This window comes from Fusarium vanettenii, assembly GCF_000151355.1.
Source record: "Fusarium vanettenii 77-13-4 chromosome 3 genomic scaffold NECHAsca_60_chr3_6_0, whole genome shotgun sequence".
In the NCBI taxonomy this organism is placed as follows: domain Eukaryota; kingdom Fungi; phylum Ascomycota; class Sordariomycetes; order Hypocreales; family Nectriaceae; genus Fusarium; species Fusarium vanettenii.
The window spans coordinates 22,222-34,198 of NW_003315829.1; the positions used below are offsets into that span (position 1 = coordinate 22,222).

At 50.7% G+C, this 11,977-nt stretch overlaps 6 protein-coding genes across 6 annotated transcripts; 4 read left to right on the forward strand and 2 right to left on the reverse strand.

The window, feature by feature from the left end:
- Positions 1-1,334: 1,334 nt before the first annotated feature.
- Positions 1,335-1,916, reverse strand: NECHADRAFT_37386 (uncharacterized protein; the record flags this gene model as incomplete). Its single annotated transcript, XM_003040635.1, has 1 exon — positions 1,335-1,916. The coding sequence occupies one exon, from the start codon at positions 1,914-1,916 to the stop codon at positions 1,335-1,337; it is 582 nt and encodes a 193-aa protein (XP_003040681.1).
- Positions 1,917-2,370: 454 nt separating this feature from the next.
- On the forward strand, positions 2,371-3,121 carry NECHADRAFT_78502 (uncharacterized protein; the record flags this gene model as incomplete). Its single annotated transcript, XM_003040611.1, has 2 exons — positions 2,371-3,037; positions 3,093-3,121. The coding sequence occupies 2 exons, from the start codon at positions 2,371-2,373 to the stop codon at positions 3,119-3,121; spliced, it is 696 nt and encodes a 231-aa protein (XP_003040657.1).
- Positions 3,122-3,312: 191 nt separating this feature from the next.
- Positions 3,313-4,068, reverse strand: NECHADRAFT_78503 (uncharacterized protein; the record flags this gene model as incomplete). Its single annotated transcript, XM_003040636.1, has 1 exon — positions 3,313-4,068. The coding sequence occupies one exon, from the start codon at positions 4,066-4,068 to the stop codon at positions 3,313-3,315; it is 756 nt and encodes a 251-aa protein (XP_003040682.1).
- A 1,487-nt stretch (positions 4,069-5,555) lies between these two features.
- Positions 5,556-6,776, forward strand: NECHADRAFT_78504 (uncharacterized protein; the record flags this gene model as incomplete). Its single annotated transcript, XM_003040612.1, has 1 exon — positions 5,556-6,776. The coding sequence occupies one exon, from the start codon at positions 5,556-5,558 to the stop codon at positions 6,774-6,776; it is 1,221 nt and encodes a 406-aa protein (XP_003040658.1).
- Positions 6,777-7,077: 301 nt separating this feature from the next.
- Positions 7,078-8,183, forward strand: NECHADRAFT_92328 (uncharacterized protein; the record flags this gene model as incomplete). Its single annotated transcript, XM_003040613.1, has 2 exons — positions 7,078-7,245; positions 7,293-8,183. The coding sequence occupies 2 exons, from the start codon at positions 7,078-7,080 to the stop codon at positions 8,181-8,183; spliced, it is 1,059 nt and encodes a 352-aa protein (XP_003040659.1).
- A 650-nt stretch (positions 8,184-8,833) lies between these two features.
- NECHADRAFT_37376 (uncharacterized protein) lies at positions 8,834-11,885 on the forward strand (the record flags this gene model as incomplete). Its single annotated transcript, XM_003040614.1, has 2 exons — positions 8,834-9,340; positions 9,393-11,885. 2 exons carry the CDS (start codon positions 8,834-8,836, stop codon positions 11,883-11,885), a joined length of 3,000 nt encoding a protein of 999 aa, XP_003040660.1.
- Between the last annotated feature and the right edge of the window lie 92 nt (positions 11,886-11,977).

The following is an 11,977-nucleotide window of genomic DNA, read 5'->3' on the forward strand; positions in this document are numbered from 1 at the left end:
GTAGGCTTGTCAGTACAGCCGCCAACACATACATCGGTAGGGGTAGGCTCAGCCTCAGTGGTGCACCCACCGACACAAACGTCGTCAGAGTTGTATTGAACCACTGGCACGGCAGCTGTGGAGGCCACCATGAGTGCGAGTATGAGACGGTTCATTTTGGTGTGGATTGGAGTTTGACGGTATGAATTAGGAATGGTAGAGGGCTGGGAAGAGACGACAGAAAGTGAGTATGGGAGTAGTTTCAATGCCGAACGAAGGTGAAGTGTGATGGACGACCAAGAAGGTCGTCCAACTGCTTTATATACGTCGCTCCGTCATTGTAAATCGCAGAAGCAAGAGTCTGTACGAAGCAGTTTGCTACAGGAAACACGAGGTAGTGATCGAGATGCTGATACGTCACCTGCGCATAGTCGGCCTCGGATACCTCCAAAACATCGATCGACCGCTTGCGTCGGGGTAAGGAGAAGGCCATGAAATATTCTAACAGCCCCTTATTGGACGTCTCGTCTCTTTGGAGTTTGTACATACCACGACTTGTCGGGCAATGTCAAGATGTTACTACCTCTGCTCTCCTTGAGTCATGGCAACATAGCCAGACGATGTGGCTGGTTCTCTGCAGCCATTCCATGTTCCATAGGACCGGTTGGTACCTGCATCTGCAGGCTTTGTCAATACCTTGATGATGCCACGACGAATGCAGCAACGACACCGACATAACGGGCTATGAAGCGGCATATACGGCGTGAAATGCCTCTGTATTAGCAAGAGGTATCTTCTACTCTTGTCGTTCGCATAGTGGTCTATTGCGTTTCACACAGTGGAGATGGCAAAGCTTTTTCCCCCCTCCTTCGCAAGTGACACAATTATGTCTCGATGTGCTTGATCTCGTGTGTTGGAAAGCCAAACCGCCAGATCAAAAGTTCCTCGTGTAGTCGTGTAGACATGGTCGAACCTATATAAGGAAAAGTTTACGCCGCAGTCAAAAGTCTCGATATGACTTGAAACGATTTTAGCGTTGGTTCACTGGTTTTACTCCCATCACTGTGGACACGATTTCTGTACCATTTTAGTCATAGAATATCTATTGATAGAAATGATAGTTGCCTTATTCAGGGCCATTTCAGCACAAGAAAAGACATGTATTTGGCGCTATGTTGTTACACAGTCCCCATTGGGCCAACCGTAACGGGTGCGAGGGATGGTGTGAATAGGTAAGCTAAGCCGCATCGTAGCTTTCCTTCCAGTAGTCTTGGAACATGAAACAACAGCGCTTTCCAGATGCGTATAGTAAATTGGATGTGGCCAGATTTGTCAAGGCGTATGTTACTGAGGAATCAAACCTGCTCCTCTTCTTGAGCAAGAATTTCATCACACCTCTTGTCCAGTGTGTATCCATCCACCATTTCTCCCGACTCAATGTCAATAAACCTGACATTGTCTCTTGGGCAAGGCCAGGGTAAATATTCCCACGCGTCTTGCCATGCAAGGAGGCCATCCTCGCAAACGATATGCATCTCATTGAGATTAGTGAACTCCTTGATCTCGCGAAGTGCGGAATTAAAAAAGTTTGTTGAGTTCTCCCTTTGACACTTGATACGGCGAATGATGCGTCGGTCATCCCCGAGCTGGCGAAACGAGGTCTTCCCAATAGAGATCAGATCAATTTCAAGGTTGACCCAGAGGTAGCGCGGTTCATCCCCAAACGTGAATTCGCGCTGGTATAGTCCGAGATTGCGGGCCTCGTGGCAAACTTGCATTACCGCCGGTACGGGTGTTGTCGACATTGCGGAGAGTGTTCGGAATATTCCAGGGGGGCGATTGATACGGAGCTCAACTTGACGAGGCTCAACAGTCATCTGCCAGATGATGGTGCGAATTTCAAAGGGGAGGCGGGAAAATGGGTGGAAAGTGGCCATCTTAGAGAATAGGCCTCGTGACAAGGAATTTGCAATGTTGGTTATTGGCTGGGATTCTGTCTCTCTCGGGGATGAAAAGTCTAGGAAATGTCATTAGTAGAAGAAAGCCGAGACAGAGTGGTGGGTGTTGGTCGCGTCGGCTTATACGTCAAGGGTCCTGAGTGAGTCATGCGCCAACCAGGTACCCTGTCTGCACCGCAGGGATGAAGAGGGTCGTTCTATCTGGTCTCATGCAGTTGGTTGAGCACCTTCCTATAGCAAGTTGGTCGGATGTCCGCTTCAAGAGCAACACGGATAACCTGTAAGATGAGTTGACCGATGGGCGCGATAAAAGGGGCTGTGAAGTTTCCAAGTCTCGATTTATTAAACAAACCATCCCTCCCCACTCATGTTTTGCGACTACCCTCAATCCGAGACTCATGAGCACAGCCATTCTTTCATCCATTGATTTACCATGAAATCTTCATTCCCATTATCATTTGTGGCACTATTCAACAGTTTTCGCTTCTGTGCAGGCTCCGGTTGGGCCCCAGGCCTCCCTTACGACCATAACACAATCCACTCTTGCATCGAGTGGTACGACAACGATGAGGGAAAGACGTGTGAACAAGTCCGAGACTACTTCAAAATCACTCCTGAGCAGTTCTCTGAATGGAACCCTTCAATCAGCCTCGACTGCAAGCCATGGAAGTTGCAGTCTTACTGCATCGTCACCTTGGAGAGAGTAGCCACTGATCCACCGAAGCCGAGAACAACAGAACCGACAATTACTATCATCCCAACCCCGTCAACTACCACCCTGGGACCCTCTCCCGCTGCTTGGACTCGCCTTGGCTGCTATGTCGATACCAATGCTACCTCGCCAGTGCTGGAGAAACGCTTTAGCAAGGACGGTGGCGACGCCGCTTTGACTATCTCAAAATGTGAAGATACTTGTTACCGCGCTCAATTCGATTTTGCTGGTGTCAAAGAAGGAAATGAATGCTGGTGCAGCAGCTATGTCGCTGGCGAACGGACACGCAACGAGACCGATTGCAATACGCCTTGCAGTGGCGATAAGACCAAGATGTGTGGCAGCAAGGATCTCGTCAATGTTTTTGCCCCTGACTGGGAGGCTACGAGTGAGGTCGATGAAGATACACGGACTGAAGCTGATGCTACGACGAAGGTGGAAAGTGAGGTTGTCAGTGGCTCGACAGAGGTAGAGGGTACTGTCGTTAGTGCCCCATCTTCTACCTCTGGAGCCATGAAATACCGCCCGGTGTTTCAATGGTGGGCTTTTAACAATGAAAGAAATACATAAAAATAGAATACCGCTGTTTACCGCTCTCTCGAAGGTGACCATACTATCATACCTCCAAGCCTTGGAATGTGACCATTATCAGGCCGAGACGCCTCAAAGGACCCAGTTGACTACCATGGCAGCCATACCGATACCAACAATCTTCCAAATACCAGTACCATTAGCCTGATTGGCGACACCGCTACTGCTATCTGTAGATCTTGCTGTCCCTTCAGAACTGGTAGCCTCCTCAAAGCGAGCAGTTCCCTTCGCGCCCGCAGTTTCTTTCGGGCCGTTCTCAGATGTCCTCATTCCTGTCGTTGCCGAAGTCGACTCGAGGGGTGAAGCCTGGAGAACTTTGTTCCCATCCGTTGCATGCGCCTCAACAACGCAACTAGCCCAGTGAATGGTGTTGTTCAGCGCAATCCACCCATACGGCACGCTGATCATCGCATTGAACCACCTCTTGGGGCACATCGAGGCGTACTCGACAATCTCAGAGCTGTGCTCACCCCACCAAGATGATGCCTCACTGACGTGACCAGCCCAAGCAGGCAAAATGCTCGCTGGTGCGTAGTCGCTAAAGGCGCACCAAACCGACTGCGCAGGATAAGGGCATGTCTTGAGACCTCCGATACCGCGGTCAGTCCACGGACAGTCTTTGTTCAGCTCGTCACCGTAAGATATGAGGACATCTTCGAGGTCTCCGGTCGGTGTGGGATTTGAGAAGTATGTGTGAAGGTTGAGGAAGTTGCACTCGCGAGGATCCTTCGTGACTGTGGGCTCCTGGGGTGGAAGGATAACGTCATAGTCGAGTTCTGCGGTTGCGACAGCCTGGGACAAGAGAAGCAAAGTCGTCAATGATCTCATGATGAATTGATGTTGGCGATAAAGATCGTTGTCTGTTGAAAGCTCCCAGATGGCCAAGAGGAGTTGTGTCGGTTTGGGGTAAGAGAAAATACCAGTGGCTATGGCGCGTCTTACTCTCAAGATAAAGAGAGGGGAAAGGTATGAATTAAGATTACAAGCATGAAGCGAAGCATAACATTAACTATCATAGACGATTTAAACCGGAATAAAACCCGTATTCTCAGCCCCTTCATCCTGGGAGACGATTGCACTCGAAGAGGCAATCGCCGAGGCCCTCGGCTTGCACGCTGTAACCTGTTCCAAAGCATGGCAGATCATTGTCTCCATTTATCATGGAAAACAGAGTCAACCAATTTCGTGTCTTGTTGAGAAAGAATGGGCGTACCATGGACGCTTCGTGACTGATCGTGACTATAGATGTTGCCAGACTGCCGACCTTGACACCGGCGACCTGACCTTCCAAGTCAGCTACTAGCTCTATCCTAGGGTCTTATGCGGAACAGATTGAATTTTGATGATCAAAACGCCACCGCTAATTGGTGTGTGATCGGATGCTACCGAAGCCCCCGTCACTCCCAGGGGTTACAGCCAACACTTTACGGTGGCTGGAAGTATCCTGGTACCAACAGTAGGTTGCTTCTCTTGAATCCTCCCTACTCTTTCATTCTCCACTTTCACGAGCTTTAAATCGATTCCGCCAATACGGTCAGGTTGCTGCATCCAGGGGAAAATAGGCGAAGCATTCAACGGTACGCGCCGAGGCGTCTCGGGCAATTGCCAGGGGTGGTCAATGATCTCAGAGGTTGCGAAGTTCACAACACACGCTTGCACAAAAGAGCTTCAAAACTAAGGTCTGGCCTTAGGGACCGAGGCTCCAGCTTGAACTTTGGGTTTAATATGCCAGGCGAAGACCTGCCGATCGCCGGTTGCACGAAACCTTTGGTTGATGTGTTACTAGACCATGTCGGTAATCCCATTAATTGCCGCCATAGATGTCGGGCTTTTCATAAATATGCATCCTACAACTAATACAACAGAAACTGTGCAACTTGGTTGTCATTATCGCATGGCTTTAGACGGCTTCATGTGAATGAGTGAGGAGGCACGTGACATTAGCGAGCGTGTTCCAAGCAGCGGGATCTCCATTCATCCCTCCCCATTTTCGCTGCAATGTCTTCATGCATTGGCTTCCATGTGGGGTCTTGTGTGAACATCTTTTTGCTCCCTTTGACCCAAGAAGAAGCCTCTATCACGAGAGAGATCTCGAATCAACATCATCCTCCATAAATCCGACTCCCATTGATGCTTACCTGAACTCGCTGTGCGGACGTGATGGAGTCGGCGGCGGAAGCCTAACCAAAAAAAGAAATTAATTCCACCAGCGCTGACAAACATTGGCCACAACATCACCTGTCCTACCCTATCATTATGACGACCTTGTTCTTCAATCTGTTCAGGCGCAAAGAGTAACACGCCAAGACATCTCAATGCATCCCAAAACGCGCAAAGCTTGTGAGCCGTGCAAATCTGCCAAACGAAAATGCACCAAGCAGCTTCCTCAATGCCGTCGTTGCGAACTCCGAGGGTTGGCTTGCTCCTACGAAGAACACCCGCGAATGGTTGTTTATGGGGCCAATGACAATGTTGGCTTGATCAGATTACCACAACAACACGAAGAGCAAGTCGTCTCGTCTTTTCTACAGCCTTCTCAACCAGACGTCATCGCAATTGATCCGCAACTGGGGCTGGAGCCGCCCACAACAACCATTTCCCCATCTCCATCTCTGGATGACCTGAGATCGGCTTGGTTCCTGACCCCAGACTCTTGGGAAGTCAGTTCGGTTGATACTTCTCGTCTTGTACCAATCTCAGTTGGCGAAGTACACATTTGCTTCGACAAGACCAAAGACTGGTTGAAGGAATGGATCGAGACTGGAAGCAACCCCTTTATCCACCCCGAGTTAAACAAGAAGAGTGTCCCAAGCTGCATCCAAGACGCTTTCATGGCTCTATCGACGTACTTTAACAAGACGTACAAGACTAGCGATATGGTCTTTCGATTTATAGAAGACAAGGCAAACAAGCTCACTGTCTCACATGATTGTCAACAGTCTAGTATTGTTGATGAGATTGGCCGCGTGCAATCACTCTTCATTTACACTTTTATCCGCCTCTTTGACGGGAATATTCGCCAACGGCACTATGCAGAGCAACACCTACCTATCCTACATCGCTGGGCCAAACAGATGTTATCTCACGCCTCTTGTGCCACCAGCGACGACAGGCTACTTCTTCACAATGCCCTCACAGTCTACACCCCGGAACTCACCTCACATCCCCCGGTTCCCTGTCAAGCATCTCCAGAGCAGCTTCTATGGCATGCATGGATTCTCTCCGAATCAGTCCGAAGGACATGGTGTGTCTCCATGATGATCCAGTCGGGGTATGAGCTGTTGAAAACAGGCAGTGGACCGTGTTTTGGAGGGGTACGCATCACGACGAGGAGGGGTGTTTGGGATGCCAAGACAGCTGCGGCGTGGACTAGCATATGTGCGGAGCGGAGTGTAGGATTTTTACATAGGAGCGAGACGGAGATGCTGTTGGAAGAGAGGAGTATCGATGAGGTTGATGTATTTCCGCTTGTTTTAATGGGGCTGGATTTTGGGCCCGATAGGATGGAGAGGTGGCGGAATAGCGGCAAGCATTGAGGTTTTCGAAAACAATGTCCATAGAGAGAATTAAATCCCGATAGGGTACATGTCATCAAGTTTCCTGGTCAGTTTCCATGATGGCTGTTGGTAATACAGCGTTTCCGCAGCCCGCAATGGTTTCCGCCAGGACCCGCCTAGCTTCCGCCGCTTATATGATCTTACCCAGCATCACCGACATATATAAACTCTCGAGAGGCCCTTCAACTTGGAATTCCTCATCTCAGAACAAAAAACATTCATCTATCCATCATTCAATACCACTCATACCAAAAAATTTCATCCCCCATTACCTCTCACAATGGCTAGACAGTGGATCTTGAACAGCCAAGAAGGCTTCGAAAAGTCCCTTGAGTACCACGAGAACGTTCCCGTTCCCTCTCAGGCGGAACTTGGTCCCAGTGAAGTCTTGGTCAAGTTGTATGCTGCCAGTCTCAACTATCGAGAGCTTGTTATTGCTGGTCCCGGGGTAAGTAATCCTTGTGCTCAGACATCACACAGCCCTAACTCAAGCAGGGTGTCAACGGTCCTATTACTCCTCCCGTCGTGCCGGGTTGCGATGGCGCTGGCACTGTCGAGGCAGTCGGGTCATTCGTCAAGGGTTTCAAGCCTGGAGACCGAGTCGTGACCAATTTCGATCCTGCGATTCCTGACGATGCCTTCTCCACGGTTGCCCAAGTCCCAAAGATGCTTGGACAGGGCACAAATGGAACACTCCGATCCATTGGTGTGTTCCCTGAAGGCGCTCTTGTCCATGCTCCCAAGTCTCTGGACTGGCTGCATGCCGCAACTCTTACAGTCACATACACGACTGCATGGAACTCACTCTTCGGCCTGAAGGGTAGGGAGGCTGGGCCAGGCACTTGGGTCTTGGTCCTGGGCACTGGTGGTGTCAGCATCGCGGCTCTCCAGCTTGCGACAGCCAAGGGTGCAACTGTCGTGGCGACGACTTCGTCCGATGAGAAGGCTGCCCGGCTCAAGGAGCTTGGCGCCAAGCACGTCGTCAACTATCGCACCAACCCCGACAGCTGGGGCCAAGAGGCGCGAGCTCTCACACCCGAAGGACGGGGCTTCGACATTGTTATCGAGATTGGCGGCAACGAAACGCTTTCACATTCTCTACAGGCGGTCCGCACTGATGGTATCGTCATGATCATTGGTGGTGTCGGAGCCGCGGACGCTGAGATGGTTCCCATGTTTGCGGCCCTCCTCAACACTTGCATCGCTCGAGGTATCCTTGGAGGTAGCCGCAACCAGTTCAACGACCTTGTTCGCTTCATCGACGAGAAGAAGATTAAGCCTGTTATTGACGATGTGGTTTTTGAGCTGGCAGAGGTCAAGGATGCTTATCGCCGATTGAAGGAGAAGAAGCACTTTGCCAAGGTTGTTATTCGCATTGATCACTGATGGACGGGTTGTGGTTTTTACTTTCTATAGCATTATATATGTGAGTTGACAAGATGATATTTATCGATTGTCTCTTGGCTGTTCGCAAACCAACATAAAATGAAACCCGGTGATTCGATTGAGACTCTGAAACTCGCCATCTTGGTAAAGGCATGGCGGGCGTGGACCATCCAAATCTGGTTGTCGATCCACTTTAACACGGATGATCGCCGAAGCTATAAATAACCATGTGCAATTCGTGTTCAACTCTGTTCTGTAGATCCCCCAGATATTCAGCCCAGGAGGAATTTTTACAAGTTCTCAAATCAAGATGAGTGACTAACAGAAAATACTGCCTCCTTAGCCATCAATAGTTATCCCTTTAACTCCCACACTAAGAAAATGCCGTAGCAAATCACACCTTCCGTTTGAGTCTTGACTCCGGAGCAAACGGTCCAGACCGATCTCGATCGCATCCCATGGGACCACATTAGCGGGACCCAGGCACGTGAGTGGCGCCTCAACCTCCGACTTCCAAGTTTGACCAAAGCCTCTCCCTAACCACCACCACGCATGTCTCTGGCTGTCTATCCACCATCGATGCTCGATTCGGTCTTGATGTGTTTGTGACCCCTGTCGCATTATCTTTCCCGTGCTGCAGACCCTTGGTCATGGCCTCCATTGGCGGGAAGCCGCTGTCTTTCCTCCCAAAGGCCGACGCGGTCCTGTTGTCGTCCGAGCGCAACCCACCGCCGCCTCGTCCCGAGATCGTTGGACCGATCTATGACCCGGAACAGATCGATGAACCGATTGCGACTTGGTCTCAGGACTTGGAGTCATGTTTCTACCCCCCAAAGCCGGACCCTTATGCACCCTCCTCAGTCCCGGACAAGTCCTGCCCCTCTCCTCGGTATTTGCGCGCTCATCTAGCCAAGAATGAGAGGCTCCGGTTGTCTATGCTATGGTACTACACCCGGGACATTATCAATGAGCCTGAACTTCTCGCCGGCCTTCAAGAGAAGGCATGCCTTGCTCAGGAATCTACAGGTTGGGAGTACGCCGTCGTCGGCATTCTCGATGTCAACGTCTACATCCGCTTAGCGACAGTTGGACTTGAGCTCGCTATCCTGCCTCGGGGTGAAACCCTCTGCGCCCACACGGTCACACAGCCTCCTGGTGTATGGTATTTCTCTCTATTCCCTTGCCACAAGTTGCTGAACTGCTTTCTAGAATGTGTTCCTTCTACCAAACATGATGGAGGACTGGCGATTTCAGGAATCACCATACGTTGAACATGGAGGACTCACAGCCTACGCGGGTGTTCCACTCCGAATGCAGCACGAATCCGGCGAATGTGTTGGACTGGGGTCTCTTTGTGTGGCATCAGCAACCAGCCAGGAGCCTTTATTAAAACCTCAGCAACAGACACTCGCTCGTCTAGCCGACTGGATCGTTGCCGATATTGTCCTATGCGCCAGAGCAAAGCGCCAGCGGGAGCGTCACCGGATGGCCGAACTCATCGCCGAGGTTGAGCGGGACGATGACGATACCGTGTCCGAGGAGCCAGTGCTCAGGATCATGAGGGCCGCCTATCCGGATGCGACAATTAGCCTTCAGTCTGCCCGGGCTGGCCACATCGAAACCGAAGGAGGACGCCCCATCCTATCATCCAACCTAGAAAACGGACTGTGGGAAGACACGAACTACATTGACGAATTCATCGCTGGCTCTAACCAACACGACACTCCGTCTGACAAGGTGGTGCGGTTCGTTGCCGCTCACTGTGAGAGCACGCTAGGCCCGTCCCTCCTGGTTGTTGCTACCAAGGACTTTCGACACATATTCGACGACGTCGACTCCTGGTTCGTTCGGACCTGCGCGGGTATACTCTCCCAGAGGTGGCAGAAGCGCTTGCTAGCAGAAGTCATGTCAGCGAAAGAAACGTTCCTGCGCGGCATCTCTCACCAGCTCCGAACACCGATTCATGGCATTCTTGGTGCTGCGGAGCTCCTCGCCGAGGACTTGAAGTCATGGTCCCAGGGAAAGGACCCCAAGCCTGATCTAGCGGAATTAATCAGGCCAGTCGTCGCGCTCAGCAAATCGTTCCTCTACCTCGAGACCATCTCGGCGGCAGGGCGAGATTTAATGTCGACTGTCAACAGCATGATTACTCTCAACAGATGGACCGATATCGCGATGACAGATCGGCAGTATGCGGTCCATCACATCGAGGACCTGGAGACGGAGCTAGCAAGGGGAGTATCCGATATGATTTCGGGCGACACACGATACAAGCCCTCGATATTCTTCAACTACAATCTGCCTACAGATCGCGAGAGCCTTCGGGTTAACCTCAACCTCCTTCGAGACAGCCTGCTGCCACTCGTCATCAATGCGATCCAGAACACGAAAACAGGTATTGTGGCAGTAACTGCATCGATGGGACAGGACGGCAAGGAATTCGTGGTTGATGTTGAGGACACCGGTTGTGGCATTCACCTCAAGGACCAAAAGCGCATATTTGATCTTTATGAGAAGGTCGGCGAGCACTCAACAGGTGCTGGACTGGGCCTCCCTCTCGCTGTCAAGTTTGCAACACTACTGCGTGGGTCTGTCGAGTTGGTGTCGTCAGAGGTCGGCCGTGGTTCGCATTTCAGAGCAACCTTTGGAGATGTCGATTGCGTCTTTTCGCCTCTCTCGTCGAAACCACTGCGGTCGAAGCCGAAACAAATCCCATCCAAGTTTCACAAGATGACATCTGGTTCCGAAAACGGGCCTTTGTCAGCACATTTTGAGAAATATCTGATACGCCATGGGTTTACTGCCTCGGAGACTAAAGATGACTGTCTTCTTATCCTTGATCTTATACCCGACCTAGAAGAACGCCGCACATGCTTCTCAAAAATCCCGCCCCACCAACCCGTCATCTGCCTTATCCCAGGGTCAGAAGAGAAAGAGACATTGGAGCCAACTTCAAACAACATCATATACGTTAGCGGCCCCTTCCTAACCTCAACCATCAACCTGGCGCTTGAGGAGATCGATAGGATCATGACGGAGATGAGCGCTTCGCGGAACAATCTTTCTCGTCCGAAAGGGCCGTCGCCCTTGGTAACGAATGACGAAGGCTCTGGCTCCGATGAAGGGTACGGATCGATGCCTGTTTCACCACCTTCAAACACAGCCGCAGACGGAATCGACTCCGATTTGGGCACCATAGCGCTATCGATTGACGAGACAAACGCATCAAGTCATATGGAATCCAGGCCACCTACCTCGATCACGAAAGCCCCCGCAAGCCCTGCTAAACCCAGAGCTTTACTTGTTGACGACAACGTTGTTAATCTTCGCATTATGGAAATGTATTGCAAGAAACGAGGAATACCTTACTGCTCTGCAGCTGACGGCCAGCAAGCTATTGACATTTTCTCAAAACAACAATCATTATCCTCTGCCGGCGGAGGAGATCCATTCCAACTCATCCTTATGGATTTACAAATGCCAGTGTGTGATGGAATTGAAGCTACTAGACGCATACGACTACTAGAGAAGCAAGCGAACTGCGAAGCAAGTGTTTTATTTATAGTGACGGGCCAGGACAGCCTGTCGGACAGAGAGGCTGCTAGCAGTGTTGGCGCGGATGAGTATCTCGTCAAACCTGTCAGCATCAAACTTTTAGACCGGGGATTAAAACGATATTTCCCTACTTTTGAGGCAGATTGAGAGCGTGCGAAGAAAATACGAATTATATGTTTGGAGTTAGGATACTTAATGACCGATAAATTGACTTGGATCCGACATCTGTGTGGTACTTG